Genomic DNA, 16,973 nt, shown 5'->3' with positions numbered 1-16,973 from the left:
TGTTTAACACACTATATTATCAATACTACTAAAGATAACACATACCAATGCATTTCGTCTCAAAGAGAATTTTATTCTCTTCACGACGAAAAAAAAGTTTTGCTCTATTTCCAACAACAACAAAAATATGAGTAATTTATTCAAACGGTTTGCTTAAGAGATAAGAAAAAAGTGACCACTATTAATTCGAACGCGGCGTAATGTGATTTACTATCATACTTAAAACAATAATTTAATTAATATTAGAATTGTGTAACGTCGCCCTTGGCCTGCATTACGCATTTAACTCGTTTTGGCATTGAGCTTAACAAATTTTTGCAATGCTCTTGAGAAATTGAGTCCCACATCTCTTGCAACTTGATTTTCAAGTCAGAAATATTCCTTTGTGGCTCATTTCGAAGCTGGTTTTTCATTAGCCACCAAATATTTTCAATTGGGCTTAGATCTGGACTATTTGATGGCCAATCTAAAACCTCCATTTGATTATATTGCAGCCAATTTTTGGTTCACTTGGCTGTGTGCGATGATGCTCCGTCCTGCTGAAAAGTGAATTCACCGCAATCTGATAGTTTTGGTATTGATGGCAACAAACTATCTTGTAAAATATTAATATATTTTTCAGCATTAACTGTCCCTTCAATGAAATGAAGTTTTCCTAATCCTTTGGCAGACATACATCCCCATACCATAGTGCTCGCAGGAAACTTTGTTGTTCTTTTAAGGCAGTCTTTATGGTATGTTTCTGACCTCTTACGGATGACGCGTTTTCTCGTATCGCCGACACTAACATCAAATTTAGCTTCATCGCTGAATATGATGGTATCCCATTGCCTTTGAGTCCAAGACATCCTTTCCCGAGCCCATTGCAAACGCTTCTTTTTTTGACGAAGCGTAAGCAAGGGTTTTTCCTTGGCCTACGAGTAAGATTACGAGTAAGTTATTGGGTACGATGCACAGGTAATAACAAAACATACTTTATAAAAACCATATCCAATACTTTTTAATTGCTGTCGCGTCCACTCTCGCTTGACAGTTTTGCCAATTGTCTGCGACCACTTAGAAGCCAAATTTCTCAAAGATTGGCGACGATCAGCCTTAACAATTTTGGCCAGTTGTCTTTTGTCGCGGGGTGTTATTGCTGATGTTCGGCCTCTATTCGCAATGTTATTTTCAATATTCCCATTTTTTTTGAAAATTTGTATCACCCCATGCACAGACGACTTAGGCAAATTTAATTGCTTGCTTATCTCCGTAAGTGTCTTTCCAGATTTAAAATAATCCCTAATCAATACTCTGATTTCTTTAGAAATAGGTTTACCACGAACCATCGTTGCTAAACTTCTACTGATCTGCAGCAATTCTAAAATTTTTTTGCATGCTGTATTGTGACATTATTTGCAGATCATAACTAGATAATGATTCCGTTACATTAGTTGCTTTTGTTTTGCTCTTCTTGAGATTAAGGTAAGCTTACGCCGCGTTCGAATTAATAGTGGTCACTTTTTTCTTATCTCTTAAGCAAACCGTTTGAATAAATTACTCATATTTTTGTTGTTGTTGGAAATAGAGCAAAACTTTTTTTTTCGTCGTGAAGAGAATAAAATTCTCTTTGAGACGAAATGCATTGGTATGTGTTATCTTTAGTAGTATTGATAATATAGTGTGTTAAACATTGCGCACTGCAAAAAAAACATGCTGTTCGAATTAATAGTGGTTGGGGCTCGTATATACAACTGTAATACTATAAGTTCTCTAACAGCTTCGTCTATTCCTAGACTCCACAAATGAAAAATACTCAACTTAAAGCGAGTATTGCACAGTCGTGCATAGTCGTCTTTTTATACATTTCATTTTTGTTTTTCTGTTTTCTTTCACTTATCAACTAATACACCTGTGCCACGCCCGCTCGACGCCTACCATTCAGATACAAACGAGGCATGCAGCAGCAGCAGAAACAACTGATTGACCAAGTGAATGAGGCAACTGCTGGAGCTGAAGCCGATGCCGATGATGATGTCGATGACGATAATGATGGTGGCATTAAACGCTTTATGGGGCTGCGCGACTACAATGATAACAATCGTCAGCATTTGCCCTTCAGTCGCCGCCAGGCACGTGCTGAAGTGTTCAAATTGACGCCGTTTGATGGCGTTGCCGATGCGAATGCCACGCAGCAACAGCAACAGGAGAAGGTGGAACAGCAGCAGAACGCGCCACATGAGCCGATAGAAAGTGAAATATTTGGCTTAACTGGTAATTTGGAGAGTTCATTGGATTACACGCATGTTTTCTACTCGATATTCATGCAAATCGATGACGCCGTGCTCGTCTTTCTCATTGTCATGCTAATCTGTGGCATCGTCTATGCATGTGAGTTCAAGCTCGAGTGTTTGCCACAAATTGTTGTCAATTGTATATTAATTGTTGCGCTCTCTCTCGCTATACCTATCTGCTCTTATTCTTCTTTTTCTTTATCATCTAGTTCTGCTCTGCATACTGTCCAAGCCGGCGATGAATGAAATATTTCTGGTGCTCGTCTCTTATGTCATATTGGGCACGTTTCTGGCCATTGAAGTTGCCGTCAGCTACGTGCTGCAGCCAAGGTTTGTCAAGGGGGTCGGAAACTCACAGCTGCTGCCAGGCAGCCAAAAATTAATCATCAGCCATCATCAGCTGCGGCACGCTAATTGCGTTTCACGGCGTCCGAAAATTAGATGAGAACAAAGCCAAACATCAGGCTGTCCGGCCAAGCAGCAAATACATTAGACAAACAATAAGTTAAAGCATTTCGCTCGATGCTGTGTATATGATAGATCGTGGCTACATATTTATGAGATATTTGACCATTTGCTGGAAGCTTAGTAATCAATTAAGATATATTGGCTAAACTTAAGGGTAGATTTGGCGTAGGTATCTGCTTAGGTAGCTCTAGTTAGAAATCTGGAATATATACAAGCTTCGTCCAAAGCGAACTTGAGATTGGAATTAAATATTTCAAATATTTGTCAAAGCTGCTGAATCACTAAAATCTCTATGAGGTTGCTGAACTAGCAGACAAACTGGCCAAACTAAAGTGTTTTCAGATAGGCTTAAAATGTAGTCTGGCCGAGTTCTTCTTTATGCCCTAATTTAAGCTCAAGATAAAACCTTAAATACTTTGGCTAAGTCTTTTGCTACTCTTCAATTTTTTTAGTCTTAAAGCTAAGCAACTTCTTAAAATATAAACTCAAAAATAGACTGAGATCAAGACATCAGCTTCCAGCAAAAAAACAAATAATACCCTATGAACAGCTTTGGCTCTGCTTACAAATTAAAGAAGTTTTAGCTCTGTATCTAAATTTTAGCACTTTAATTTCGTGCAGCTGCAAATGACTTATCAGGATTTAAATACTCTAAAAGTATTGTAGACACCAATTGCTGCGCCTTCTTTAATTCAATATCTGCTGATAAAGAGATACAGGCAGGCTGCTTAGCTTATGAATTAAAATCTGTAACTTTTAGCTAATCTTGAAGTTTAGTTTGCTGAAGCTTTAAGCCAGGCAGCCAGATTGATAAAGAAGAACTGATGATACCTGAGGCAAGGCTATGTTGCAGGAGTTTATTTCACTCAAGAACTTTGCATTTCACCCACACTTAAGACTCATCAATTTCGAGCAGCTTTAAGACTAGCAAGCAAAGCAAACAGTTCAATCGAAACTAGGCACCCCTGGGCAAGGCTTTCTCTGGGCTTTTATCTTAATTAAAACTTCTTCTACCGCAACTTCTTGCAGCAAATCGTTTAATGGCAGCGCCTGTTGCATTGTGCTCATCTACATGACGTACACAATGCTGCCGCTGCGGTTGCGTGAGTCGCTCATCGGTGGCATGTTGCTCAGTGGCACGCATCTGTACACCTGTCTGCGTACACAATACACGCTCGACAAGCTGGAGCAGCAGCAGCCGATGGACCTGGAGCAGCGGGAGCAAATGGAAACGCATTTGTCCTGGCAGGAGGTAAATCGCAGCAGAATGCTGCCACGCTGTTGCAACTGTTTGTGGCTGCCACAAATCAAATGGCCAGGCATATCCATCAACAGCACTGCTTTGACAAAAGCCGCAAACGCATGTGGGCGTGGCCGTGTGTGGGCGTGACAATGGACTGAAAAGCGTTGTTAAGGCGAGCGCTTTAATGGCCTGAAAGGTCGGGCGTGCGTAGCTATGGCAGCGCACGTGATAATAAATTCGCATAAAATGCACGCGCCATTTATAACACACACAAACACAACAAGCACACACACACATAGAGAGAGAGAGACGAAGAGAGGCAGAGAGAGCAAAAGTACAGGTGAAAAAACACAAATAAATGAAATTAAATTGCCGCAAAATTGAATAAAATTGCGTTGCTTCGTCTCTCTCTCTCCATCCTTCTCTATCTTTGTCTGGCTCTCCCCGTGTTGGTGTGCCTATGTGTGTGTGTGTGTGTGCGTTGTTCCGTAACTGGGCTTTTATTGTGCTTGTTCACTGGCAATGAAATGGATACTAATGCCTTTAGTGCCATTACACATTTTACTTCCTCTCTCTTTCACTCTCCCTATCTCTTTCTCTCTCCCTCCCTCTTTCCGCTGCAGCTGCTGTGCACCTGCATTGCCCTGTTGCTGGCGAATCTTACAGGTATTTACACGCACTGGCCCAAGGAGAAGGCGCAGCGCAAGGCATTCATAGAAACGCGTCAGTGCATCGAGGCGCGTTTGCGTACGCAGCGCGAAAATCAACAACAGGTGAGCTCCACTCTAAGCACCTGCTCAAAAAAGCACATCAAAGCGAAGCCAAAAGCCAGCAGCTAAGTGCTGGCCAACATATAAACGTGACGAATATGGCAGCGTGTGGGCATTGGGCCGTGGCAAGGACTTGTTGCCTGATTGCTTCGCCCAGCTGCCTTTTGCTGATCTAGCAGCATTTGGCATAACCTTTTGACAGTTTAACCCCAACCTCTCTCTCTTTCCCTCTCTCTCCCTCTCTCTGTGTGAGCAGGAGCGTTTGCTGCTTTCGGTGCTGCCGCGACATGTTGCCATGGAGATGAAGGATGATATTGCGGGCCAGCCACGTGACACACAATTTCATAAGATTTACATACAGCGCCATGAGAATGTCAGGTGAGTGTGTATGTGTTTGAGTGAGTGAGTGGGTGTGTGTGCGTATAGCGTGTGCCTCTTATGCTTCGTGTATAAATTTATTTGCATACAAAGTCAATAAATATGCTTAAGGCATGTGCATGTGAGTGTGTGTGTGTGAGAATTTGTGCATAACCCGACACATTGAATTTGTAAGTACAGCAGACCCTAGCTAAAAGGGCAGCACGCTGTTGACTTAGCCATATAACTTGACAAATGTCAACAAAAAGTTTGGAACTTTTTGATTAATTAAATAAATTATTTACTTAAGCAAAATTTGTTAAAATCTTGTTATTTTTTAATTAGGAATAATGCTTTCATAACAAAATGTTTTATAATTTGTTTTCAACAAACGCCTACAAGGTTGTGCGCTGTATCGAGTCTGTACTGTACACATATCAAGTAACAACTGCACGTTACCAACTGTCGCACACACAATTACACATGCACATAGGCACACACACATACATACACACACGCACTCAGCAGAAAGCATACTTCAGGGCGCACCTGTTTGCTTTTGTTTTCCCCCGCAGACACATTTGATGTATTAAATTACGCGCTGAGCCGGCTAAGCAGCTCGAAAAGAAGTTGCCGAAAAGATTTGCCAAACAAATTTGCCATAAAAGTCCAACTTTAACGTGCTTTAAATGGAAACGAGTTGGAATATATTTAAGAATTCCTCCGGCGCAACTAACACACACACACACACCCAAACAGAAACAAACTTAGCTTGACTCCAACAAGAACTGTAATATTTGCACTTTATATGAACTCTGGCCACTCTTTTCTATTTTCGTTGGCATTTCTCTTTTTTGTTCTAGCATCCTGTTTGCAGACATTTGCGGTTTCACTAGCCTGTCGGATCAGTGCACTGCAGAGGAGTTGGTGCGTCTACTGAACGAGCTATTTGCACGGTGAGTCCTTAGTCCATAGCCCAAGTCTATGGCCAGTTCGTAGGCATACTTAATGACATGGCCAACCTGTCTGTGTGTGTGGACCAACTTTTATTTTTTTTCTCTCTTGTTGCCCTTGGCCTGGGGCCATGTCAAACAGTGTAACAAATGGTGATACTGGTTGAAACAGAGGCACAAATTAATTGCACATTCGAGTGCCTAGCCAGCAGCAACAGCAGCATCAGCAGCTTAGGATACCAAATTTTGGCACCGTTGTTTGTTAGGCACTTTATTGATTCGTATCGTATGATACGGCCATTCAATTTGTGCAGGCTCTAGTTCTGGCCTTATTGAGTAGCTGAGAGAAAAAGTGTTATTTAATACCAACGAAATTATCGATAAATCAGCTGCACAGGCATTCAATCTAAGCTGCACTTGATGCTTGTGATGTCAGCACCGGGCTCTAACAGCAATTTATTAACACTTCAATGCAAAAGAGTATAGTAAATTTTATTACTATGCTAATTATAAGTTTCCAACGGGAAGCAAACTTTTGATGCTGCATACTTAGCTTTTGTAAACTTTTTAATTGCATAATTTAGAGGTGCAGTGTTGAGAAGTGCTTCAGGTATGCGTTCGCTGTGTGGCTGTTTAGTATTTTAATTAATAAACTTGACTTATTTTCCCTTGACATTAATTGGTCACACTTTAACGCTTAAATGGCTGAGCATTAAGCTTGAGCTTGGCTTTAAATTGATTTAAAACATAATTTAATATTGTTAACTAGTTTCTTACAGACTCCACTTTATCGTCTACTCTTGTTACTTACTTTACAGCTTTGATCGATTGGCTGCAGAGCATCATTGTCTGCGCATAAAGCTGCTTGGTGATTGTTATTACTGCGTCTCCGGTTTGCCAGAGCCCAGGCCGGATCATGCCCATTGCGCTGTTGAAATGGGACTCGATATGATAGACGCCATAGCGTGAGTATAACAGCAAAGAGCACAACGAATGCTTTGTGTATGTATGTTTTTTGTCATGCTGCAACTGCAACCTCTTTCTTTGTTCTCTCTCCCTCCTCTCTTTGGCAGCCTGGTGCGCGAGGTAATGGCCGTGAATGTGAACATGCGTGTGGGCATTCACACGGGACGCGTGCACTGCGGTGTTTTGGGTCTAGTCAAATGGCAATTTGATGTTTGGTCCAATGATGTGACTTTGGCCAATCACATGGAGAGCGGCGGCATACCTGGGTAAGCAAAACGAATAAGCTAAATGTTGTACTGTATGCTCTAGCTCTAGATCTTAATCTTCATCAATATAAAGAATAATAATACATCAATTGTGCGAGCTCTTTGCCTGGCAGCTATATGAACTTTCATAAAACCCTTACACCCCCTTTACTGGTCTTCAATGGGCATACAAAAACCACATAATCAACTAATTCACACTCTTTTCACATAAATGTGTATATATATAGGCTGTTAATTACTTAGTGGACAATGGCCGTCCAGCCACTTCAAAGCTGAGACCGTTTTCTCTGGTTTTTTTGGCCTTTGAGCAGCACATTAAATCCATGTCTTGGCTTTTGTCTTTTGGCCCAAACACATATTTAGTCTGATTATTTTCTGTTGCTAAGTCAAGGAGTGAAATCCCTTGCCTTGGTCACTGTGTACTGCTTGTTGTTAGATGGTTTTTGTGGTCGCTGTGTGCTCCACTTTACGACAGCTGAGAATTATGTTTTTGACCCGCTTTGATATGTTTGCGCGCCGACAAGTATGCAATGAAAAGCAGTTCGAGTCCTTATCGTGCGGTTATACGCCCACTATCCATCCATTGCCTTGGCCAAAACCAGCTTTTACTTGCAAGCAGCCAACCGCAAAAGCCGCTGACAAGTTTGTCTCATTTCCGTTTTGACGGCCCCCGTCAGCTCCCAACCAGCTGTCGTGCAATTAAAGCCAACTTTTGGGCCACAGAATTTTTGCCATTCGTCAGCTTTAAACAGGAGCGGAGTTGACTTTAAAGCGGGATTGCTTACTTTGTATATAATTGGCTGAATTTCAGTTGAATTTCTGATTGTTTATTTAAGCAATTATTTAAATTTACTTTAACTTTAAACAGGAGCGGAGTTAACTCTAAGGCGGGACTGCTGACATAAGCTATAATTGGCGTAATTTGAGTTGCATTTTCAATTCTAATTGACTTCTGAATATATAAGTTTGCTCTCCCTAAACAGGAGCGCATTTTCTTTACAGTGGGTCTTGAGAATATAATTCCAAACCGCATCTGCCACTTGGATTTCCTATTTGCAAATTCTCTATTCGAATAATCAAAGCTTCTATGGTCAAGCTTCCACTACTAATAAATTCTTTTTCCATTATTATTTAAGCTGAAAGAGTTGCTAATTGAGTCCGCTCCCCTTCTTTATATAATTTCTGTATAATATATATATAGATATATATTATATATAACCTCTTTCTTGCTGCATCCGCTCCTGTTGCTCAAATAATAATTACAGCTTTTGCTATAATTGAAATTTTATTTTATGCGCTTCTCTCACTTTCCGCAAACTTTCAATCAAACGCCCCCTTTGCTTGCCGAATCCGCTCCTGTTTTGTAAGCAACCTTTCGACTCTCAACACTTGGCCAAGTGTCGCTGTCGTTGAAGCAATTGCAATGTGTGGCTGTAATGGCTGTAATAGCTGTAATTTTTGTTGTACTCGTATCGAGTACGTTCTACAAATTTGCATACTCAGCCGCAAAGTGTATGTTGTGTGTGTGTGTGTGCATAGTGGGTGTGTTATGTGGCTTGTGTGGGTGCCAAGTTATTGGCAAGTCAAGTGACTCGAACTTCGCCCTCACACGTTCGAGCCAATCGTCGAATCGATTATGCAGTTGTTGCATGCCACGCCCCCGCCCACCCACGTTAACTGGCCAACACTTAATGCTTTTGTTGCTTCTGCTGCTGCTGTTGATTCAGTTGCTTCGGTTGCTTCACTTTCAACAACACTTGAGCAATTTGTTTCGGCACGACTTTGCCTTCAATGTGGGTCAGCTGCAGCTGCGGCTGCGGCAGCGGCAGCGGCAACTCATTTGTTAGTCCTGTCTTGAGCGAAATTAAAAGCAAATAGCTGCAGTTGGCCGCGAGGCAGGTTGTATGCAAATTCCCTTAGCCCTGATAAGCGGCAATTTGAGTGCCGCAGCAGCAGCAGGAGCTGGAGCAGGAGCTGGAGATGCAGCTGTAGCTGCAGCTGCGGTCATCCATAACAAAGCGCCATATAATTATCAATAGAGTCAACAACATGGCTGCAGTTGCCTTCTATTGTTGGCTCGATTGTTCTTTATTTTATGTGCAGCTAGTTGCCCCGCGGCGTACATGCAACGTACCCACATGCCACATGCCACAGGCACTGCATAACGATAATATAATAAAGCTGCTCAGTTGAGAGCGCCCTACTGCGGCAACTATAAAAATACATTAAAAAGTATTTACTGAACAGCATCCCCCCTTGACAGCAGGCGAAGGGGAACGGAAGGGCGGCAAGGCGTGGCAGTTGCAGCTTGTAATGCCACATGCCACGTAATGGCTGCGACAGACCCAATCGCTGTGGTTATGGCAACCAAAAAACAAAGCCACATGTTGACAATGTTGGTCCTGCCTCCCCGCCCTTTTACAGTCCACAAATCATGCAATATGTAACCTCGCTCTGCCTCACTTGCTTTCCTTTCGTTTCCTTTCAGTCGCGTGCACATCACCAAGGAAACTCTCAAGTGTTTGGATGGCGATTACGAGGTAGAGGAGGGCAAGGGAGCTGACAGAAACTCCTATCTTAAGGATCATCAGATCGAGACATATCTCATAGTGCCAGGCGATATATACAGACCGGTAAGTGTTAGGGCTAAACTCCGCTTACCGCTGCCACAATATGCTTCATTGTCTTTCATGCTGCAGCACAAGAAATCGCGCAATCGCCTGCAGGTAAATGGCAACATATCCAAGGAGCTGCGCATGATGGGTCACGGCACGGCACAGAAGCACACATCCAAGTAAGTTGTGAACTATGTTGATGGAGGAACAAGTTTCGAAAAGCCTTCGATAGAACTGAGTGAAGCAGTTGAATGACAGGAGAAAGCGTGATTGAGAGGAAGAACGCACCTGTGGGAAATGGTGGGAATAGAGCTTGAGGCAGCTTAGGCTAAGCAGGAAATAATAGACAAAGATTGTAAAGAACTTTAGCTTGGAATACCTTCCAGCGATAAGCCTTCATTAAGACATTGCTAGAGACGTATTCATAGTCTCACCTTGAGCTTTGGCTTAGCGTCTTCGCAAGGCAAAACTATCTAACGAATTATGTTGCAGCTGTTAAGATTGTATAACCCAGTCTAGCTCAGCTCAGTTTCTAGCAGACTGCTTTCATTGCACTTCTCACATCACCCACTTCCTGCACAGATTCGGTTTCGGCGACAGCTCGGAGAGCCACAAGGATCCCGAGGATGAGGTCAATGAGTATTTGATGCGCGCCATCGATGCACGCAGCATCGATCATCTGCGCGCCGAGCATTGCCAATCGCTGTTATTGTGCTTCAAGAGCGACGCGTTGGAGCGCAAGGTAAGTGCATTGTACCCAGGTGTAAGCTGCGACTTAGCCCTAATCCTTTGTGCCACAAAACTCTAGTATGCCAGCGAACCGGATCGCATGCTCTGCGTTTACTTCTATTGCAGTTTGCTTGTGCTGCTGGGCACCACGCTGATGCGCTTTGTGGTTTTTGACACGTGAGTGGCTTATGATGAATTTAATCACTTATATATATGTATATATATATATGTAAATACTTGTTTGTTGTTTATTTTATGTACTTCCCTAGATCCCCACTCTGCTTCCTGCTGTCCATGTGCGCTTTGCTGCTGCTGCTTCTGCTGGTCTTCTTGGTGGCTGGTCATGAAATCAATGTGAAGGTTAGTCGAATAGCATAGCCTAAGACTAATCCCATCAATGTTTATATATTTTCTGTTTTTTCGCAGCTTCCGTTGTTGGTGAAGCGCTTCTCGTTGCGCATTCACAGTAATCGCACCTTGTCGCAGTTCTTTGCCTTTGCCACTGTTTCGCTGATTGTTTTGACCACGTTGCTGGCCATGGTAAGTAACGAATTGAAGCACTTAAGTTGTGCTTTTTACTTATAATAACATAAACAATGTCCAAATCCCTCAAATGGCAAATTCTTTGGATTTTGTTTGGTTTTGTTTCTTTTTTTTTTTCTGCATAATTTGTGCGCGCTACAAATTGCGTGCAGATCTGTATGAGATGTTGTGCTCTTTGGACATTTAAGTGAACTTCAAAATAATAAAAATGAAATTTAGGTTTTATTTTTTGTTTTGTAGCAGCTCAAATACAATTTTTGAGGGCGTTTGCATTGCGCGCTCCCCAAGCAGCTGCTGTTGTTGTTGTTGTTGCCTTTGGGACGCGACAAAACAAAAGTTTTTCCATTAAAGTTGTGCAGACAACACGACAAGCAACAATGAGCAGGGGGCTGTATGGCAGGGCGTGGCAGGGTAGGTTAACAAAAAGTGCGAGCCACGTTTCATACATGAATTGTGTGTGTGTGTGTGGGTTTGTGTGCCACTTGTTACCTGCCACATGGCCCCCAGGCGGGGCAACTCCGACTTGTGTCTGGGTTCAAAGCCAGCCGCCAGCATTTTGACATTTAGTTGTCAACTTGTGTCGCGTTCGCTGCTTCTCGCTCTGTGTTTGCTGGCCACGTTTAATGGCACTTTGGAGCCGCATTCGCTATTCATTTAGCCACGTTTTTATTTTTATAGCCATTGGCTGAGAGTGCGTGTTAGGCGCCTCGTTAAACTGAAGCAGCACTCGTTATGACACTTCCAGCTGCTAATTAGCTTTCAATTGTAATTGTTTTCTTTCTCCAGTTGCAGGAATCAATGCGTCAATTGGATTTGCTGCATAACGAATGGCTCTGGCTGCACCTGAACAGCAGCAGCCAGGTGGAGCAACTGGATCTAGAGCTGGAGCAGGAATTGCAGCTGCTGCCTGCGGCAAACTGTGATTTCTATTTTGCGTATAATGTGAGTAATGAATATTCTGGTGTTAATTAAGTTAGCTAAGGTCTGGAAGTGGAGCTGAAGTAGGCAGAGATAACAAGAGTAAATGTTGCATATAATTAGAGTTACATAAATAGCTTAAGGGAAAGGATATGGAACGATTTGAACTATGGCTGGGAAAGTGTGAAACCATTTGAAATACATAAATAATAATGGAACTGGAACTAGAATTGGAACTGGAAGATATACACATATGATATAGATGTCTAGCTAAGGCCAGAAGAAAGATTTAACTAAGGAATAGTTCAAGGAAAGCATAGTCTTCTAGGATATAACTATAGATATATATTTAATGTAGATCAAACATATATAACTGGCTAATGAAAGCGGCAAGCTGTTACTATAAAATATACATTCTATTGATCATCTACTGCTGCAAATTTCTTTACCTTTTGTACTCTTGTTCGTCTGTCTTGGAAAAATCACTTAACTCTTGCCAGAATAGTGTTTATTGCGCAGCAAAAATTTAATCGATTGCTGTTAAGTTGAGCTGTATCGATAAATATCGATTTTGTCTGTATATAACTAGAACTTTAGCATATAGCTAGACATATATTAGCTTCATATATAGCATACATGCTGCATTTAGTTGCAGCTTTACACATTGCTCAGCTTCACATGCTAAGAAATGTCTTAGCCTTTGCCTTGCCTTGCCATAGATTCACATATATAGCTTAACTTACTTTTGTTGCCACTTCTTTTTGACAGACATTTCTGTTGCTAACGCTGCTCTCGATGATGTGCTGTGCCACGTACCAAGTGCTGCGCATAGTGCTGAAGCTGCTGCTGCTGCTTTTGGCCGCTGGCAGCTACATGGCCTGCTCCTCGTATTTATATGTGAGCAGCAGGCAAATCAGCGCAGACTTGGCGTAAGTATGCCTCCCTCTCCCTCTCCCTCTCCCTCTCCCTCTCCCTCTCTCTCTGGTTAACCTTCTATCCCGCTCTTTTATCTTGCTGAAAACGAATTATGCCGTAATGTAATTTGGCGCAGCTTCCTCTTGGCCCCTGCCTGTTGGAATGTTGCAAGTGCATTTGCAGCAGCCGCAAACTGCATTAAAATTGTATTTAGCACTTGGCTTCATTTATCAGGGCAACCGAATGCCAGCTGCGACTTGGCATTCGCAACTACATTAACAACATTCTTTTCCTTATTTCCCTGCCCCTTGCGTTGGCTCCTCCTTGGCATTACGTCTTAATGGACTGGAATAACTTGGTCTACTGCTGCTGACTGCCGCCTGACGTCTGCAATTGTATAACTGAGCAGCAATGAGGAAGCCCTGCTGCGCTATATAATTGACTCAATCTTCCTATTTGCATTTATGCTCGCCCTGATCTTCCATAGCCATCAAACGGAGGCCACTTATCGCTTGGACTTCATCTGGAAGCTGCAGGCAACGGGTGAGTCTTAACGTCTTTTGCTGTGTTGAATTACTTTTTATATAAACTGGAGTTTTTCCAGACTTGAGCGGTTTAGAGATGTCCGATCTATAAATAGATATAGTTTTTTGTATTTGTAGGAGAAATCTTCTTAAGTTTGATTAACACTTTAGAAGGTTTCATAGGCTTGGAGTTCGAGTTTCAATCAAGTAGTCTCTTTCTCATCTTAAATTTGCATTAAAGCTTTATCGAAATTTAATTTCTACTGAAATTCCACTTTGTGGAGCCTAAAAAATGCTGTTCAACTCATTAGAGCTTCGTTACTTATTTTTAATATTGACTTGCAACTAATTAGCAAATGAGACTGCCGAGCTATATATCAAACATGTCTCGCTGTGTGACGGACGAACTGTCCGACCTTCTGTCTGTCTGTCTGTCTGTTTGTCTGGCAGCAACAACAACAACAGCCCTGTCCCTGGCCCGTGCAATAATTGTCGATGAGATGCGCTGATGCCAACGCTTTGCTGCTCATCTTTTGCGTTTCCATTTGCGCTGTTGTTCAACGAGCTTTTCATTAGTATTAGTGCAAACACACACACACACGCACACACACACACTCACACTCACGAGCACTCACACACGCAGCCTAATACAGTTGAACAATCAGACTCGTGTTTGACGGACGCTGTAGCTTATGCAGCGCTTTTTTACGCTTCTCGTTTTGTTGCCTCGTCCGTTAAGCATGCCAAAATGGGGTATATTGGGCTTGAGAGGTGATTCATAGATGATATATAACTCTGTTTAAGTTGGAGTGCCAGTTAGTTGAGAAAGGGGCTCTACTACTTATACGTGGACAGCTCAAAGACTCTTCCATGTAAGGGCAAATCAGATGGCATATAGATATATAGAAAAATATATTCATATATATATAATTTTTCACACCTTTGCTATTTTAATATACTTTATAAATATACTCAACTGTATTAGCTTAGTTTCCCATCATTCTTATAGTATACTCATATATGCTCAAGCTTTCAGACTTTTCCACATAAACTGAACCAGACACACATAATCTAGGGTAATCGCTAGTCGTGCACTGCCGACTGTTGCCATTCATTTCTCTTCTCGTTTCTTAGCTGTGCGCTTCACGCTTCGGTTAACTGATAAACTGATATTTCAATTTCACGCTCCTGTTTTTTCTGCTCTTCTCTGGTTCCCTTTTTGCTTCTTCTTGTTTTCCTTTATATTTTTTGTTTGTTTGTTTTTTCTCATTTTTTTTCTCTTTTTGTTCATTTGTGGAATGCAGAGGAGAAAGAGGATATGGAGCATTTGCAGGCTTATAATCGGAAACTGCTCGAAAATATTTTGCCCGTGCATGTCGCCGAGCATTTTCTGAGCCGCGAGAAGCATCTCGATGTGAGTATTAAAAAGCATTTTATATAACAAATATATATATATATATATATATGAATGCTTGTGTTACTGTAAATATAACTGTGTGTGTGGGTATTTGGTTGCTGGCAATTTGCGACGTATTTAAAAAGCTTGAAAACTTTTGTGCCTAGTAACAAGGGCAACTGCAGAGCACATCTGAGTCGAGCAGTGCTGGAAGGTGGACGTTTGTTAAGCATGCCAGCATCCAGCCTTCGTCTGCTGCCTTATCTGCACCTTCTCCTTCTGCTGCTGCCACACATGCCCGCTGGCCGCGACGTATATATATGTATAATATATAAATGTTGCGGCTTGCAACGCTTCAATGCGTAACGGGCACACGCATCAGCGTTGCGGGGCAGGCATTGGACCTACTTGCCACATTAAGTGTGCAATCAACAACTTTTAACCAAATCACATGAGCAGCCACACATTTTGGAACCGCCGACGTGTGGTCTGCTTCAGCTGCTCCCTGTGTGCGTGTGTGTGTGTGTGTGAGAGAGCTCTGGACCAAAGCTGACCGCGTTTCGTGCTTTCTTTCACGTCAAGGCTAGCACACAGGCTGAGCGCCCTCGCATTAACTCAATGCTTTAAAAACACTTCACTGAGAATTCATACAGAAATTAAGAAAGCAATATAAATATATTTAAATAAATATATTTAATAAAATAAATTTAAATAAATATATTTAATAAAATATATTTAAATAAAAAATAAAAACTCGAAGCAAATATGAAAGAAATAAATTTCTCAAGCTAAAGCTGCTTTTATACAATGGAAGATAAGAAGACGATCGAAAAGCCATATAGCTAACGATATGAGACGGGTTTTAGAAGAATAAAAGTGAGCTAAGCATATAAGAAATTTAATTTCTATCTGCTCGAAGCTATGAAGGCCATAGAAAGGCAATATAACTTAAATAATGAGAGGAAAAACTAACCTCAGCACAGCACGTATAGCAGCTAAGCAGTATATATACAAGTCATATATATATACATCCAATATGCACATCAATTTTATATATACTTCTTCCAATTTCACTCTGAACTTTCTGTGCACAGGATTTGTATCACGAGCAATGCGATTCCGTGTGCATACTCTTTGCCAGCATACCAAATTTCTCCGAGTTCTACGTGGAGCTGGAGGGCAACAACGAGGGCGTCGAATGTCTGCGTCTGCTCAACGAAATAATTGCCGACTTTGATGAGCTGCTGAGTGAGGAGCGCTTCCGGTGAGTGGGCGAAGGCGAGAGATTTCCTACAGAGTTATTAACATGGTTTGTCGCTTTGCAGTTGCATAGAGAAAATCAAGAGCACGGGCGCCACCTACATGGCTGCCTCTGGGCTGACGGCCAACACCTGCGACCAGGTGAACTTTAGCCATGTCACCGCAATGGCCGACTACGCGTTGCAGCTCTTCGACAAGATTGAGGAGGTCAACATGCACTCGTTCAACAACTTTCGCATGCGCATAGGTGGGACAGAGATGTGGCTGAAACTTTTTTCAAATTTAATTTCTTTATCCTCTCGTCAGGCATTAACATTGGACCCGTGGTGGCTGGTGTGATTGGCGCCTGCAAGCCGCAGTATGATATTTGGGGCAATGCCGTGAACGTGGCCTCCCGCATGGACTCGACGGGTCTGGTCGATCACATACAGGTGAGTTGAACGGCACACCTTTGTGTCGCTGTACAGCCAGACAAATGTCACTTAAAATAAATGAGCACGAGTTGACAGAGACGAGACGAGACGAGACTAGACCCCAACTAAAGGCGAATCATAACTTCTTATTGCCATAACTTTCAACAGCAATAACCACAATTGTTAGAAGTTGTTAACTGCTTTAAACTGGCATTCAAATGCAATTTGCAAACCAAAAGTTAAGGCTTTTTATCTCAAATTGATTGTATTTCATGCAGAGCGCTCGGGTCGCTCACAGCTGCTTGTGTGGGTTGAACTAACGAAAGGTCATCTTTCACCTGAGGTCGCTTCTCTTTTATCAGAT

At 42.0% G+C, this 16,973-nt stretch overlaps 1 protein-coding gene across 4 annotated transcripts in view; it reads left to right on the top strand.

The window, feature by feature from the left end:
* LOC111604680 (adenylate cyclase type 6) overlaps positions 1–16,973 on the top strand; it is a 46,963-nt gene that overhangs the window by 25,911 nt on the left and 4,079 nt on the right. For 2 of the 4 annotated variants that reach the window (XM_023322842.2, XM_023322844.2), the window contains exons 8-28: positions 1,925–2,370; positions 2,483–2,603; positions 3,771–3,993; positions 4,608–4,757; positions 5,011–5,132; positions 5,975–6,067; positions 6,883–7,029; positions 7,138–7,296; positions 9,785–9,929; positions 9,996–10,090; positions 10,494–10,653; positions 10,720–10,817; positions 10,910–11,000; positions 11,067–11,180; positions 11,970–12,125; positions 12,870–13,030; positions 13,426–13,559; positions 14,845–14,954; positions 16,031–16,200; positions 16,262–16,443; positions 16,503–16,627. In XM_023322842.2, the coding sequence (XP_023178610.2) occupies positions 1,925–2,370; positions 2,483–2,603; positions 3,771–3,993; positions 4,608–4,757; positions 5,011–5,132; positions 5,975–6,067; positions 6,883–7,029; positions 7,138–7,296; positions 9,785–9,929; positions 9,996–10,090; positions 10,494–10,653; positions 10,720–10,817; positions 10,910–11,000; positions 11,067–11,180; positions 11,970–12,125; positions 12,870–13,030; positions 13,426–13,559; positions 14,845–14,954; positions 16,031–16,200; positions 16,262–16,443; positions 16,503–16,627 (3,202 nt within the window). Of the gene's footprint in view, positions 1–1,924; positions 2,371–2,482; positions 2,604–3,770; positions 3,994–4,607; positions 4,758–5,010; positions 5,133–5,974; positions 6,068–6,882; positions 7,030–7,137; positions 7,297–9,784; positions 9,930–9,995; positions 10,091–10,143; positions 10,172–10,493; positions 10,654–10,719; positions 10,818–10,909; positions 11,001–11,066; positions 11,181–11,969; positions 12,126–12,869; positions 13,031–13,425; positions 13,560–14,844; positions 14,955–16,030; positions 16,201–16,261; positions 16,444–16,502; positions 16,628–16,973 lie in introns of those variants that run through there. The other 2 variants (XM_023322845.2, XM_023322846.2) reach the window with 2 other exon arrangements.

This window comes from Drosophila hydei, unplaced genomic scaffold (genome assembly GCF_003285905.1).
Source record: "Drosophila hydei strain 15085-1641.00,03,60 unplaced genomic scaffold, DhydRS2 tig00000283-arrow-arrow-pilon, whole genome shotgun sequence".
Taxonomy (NCBI): Eukaryota; Metazoa; Arthropoda; class Insecta; order Diptera; family Drosophilidae; genus Drosophila; species Drosophila hydei.
Note: the sequence above shows the minus strand (reverse complement) of the source record. Positions and strands in the feature narration are given on the sequence as shown.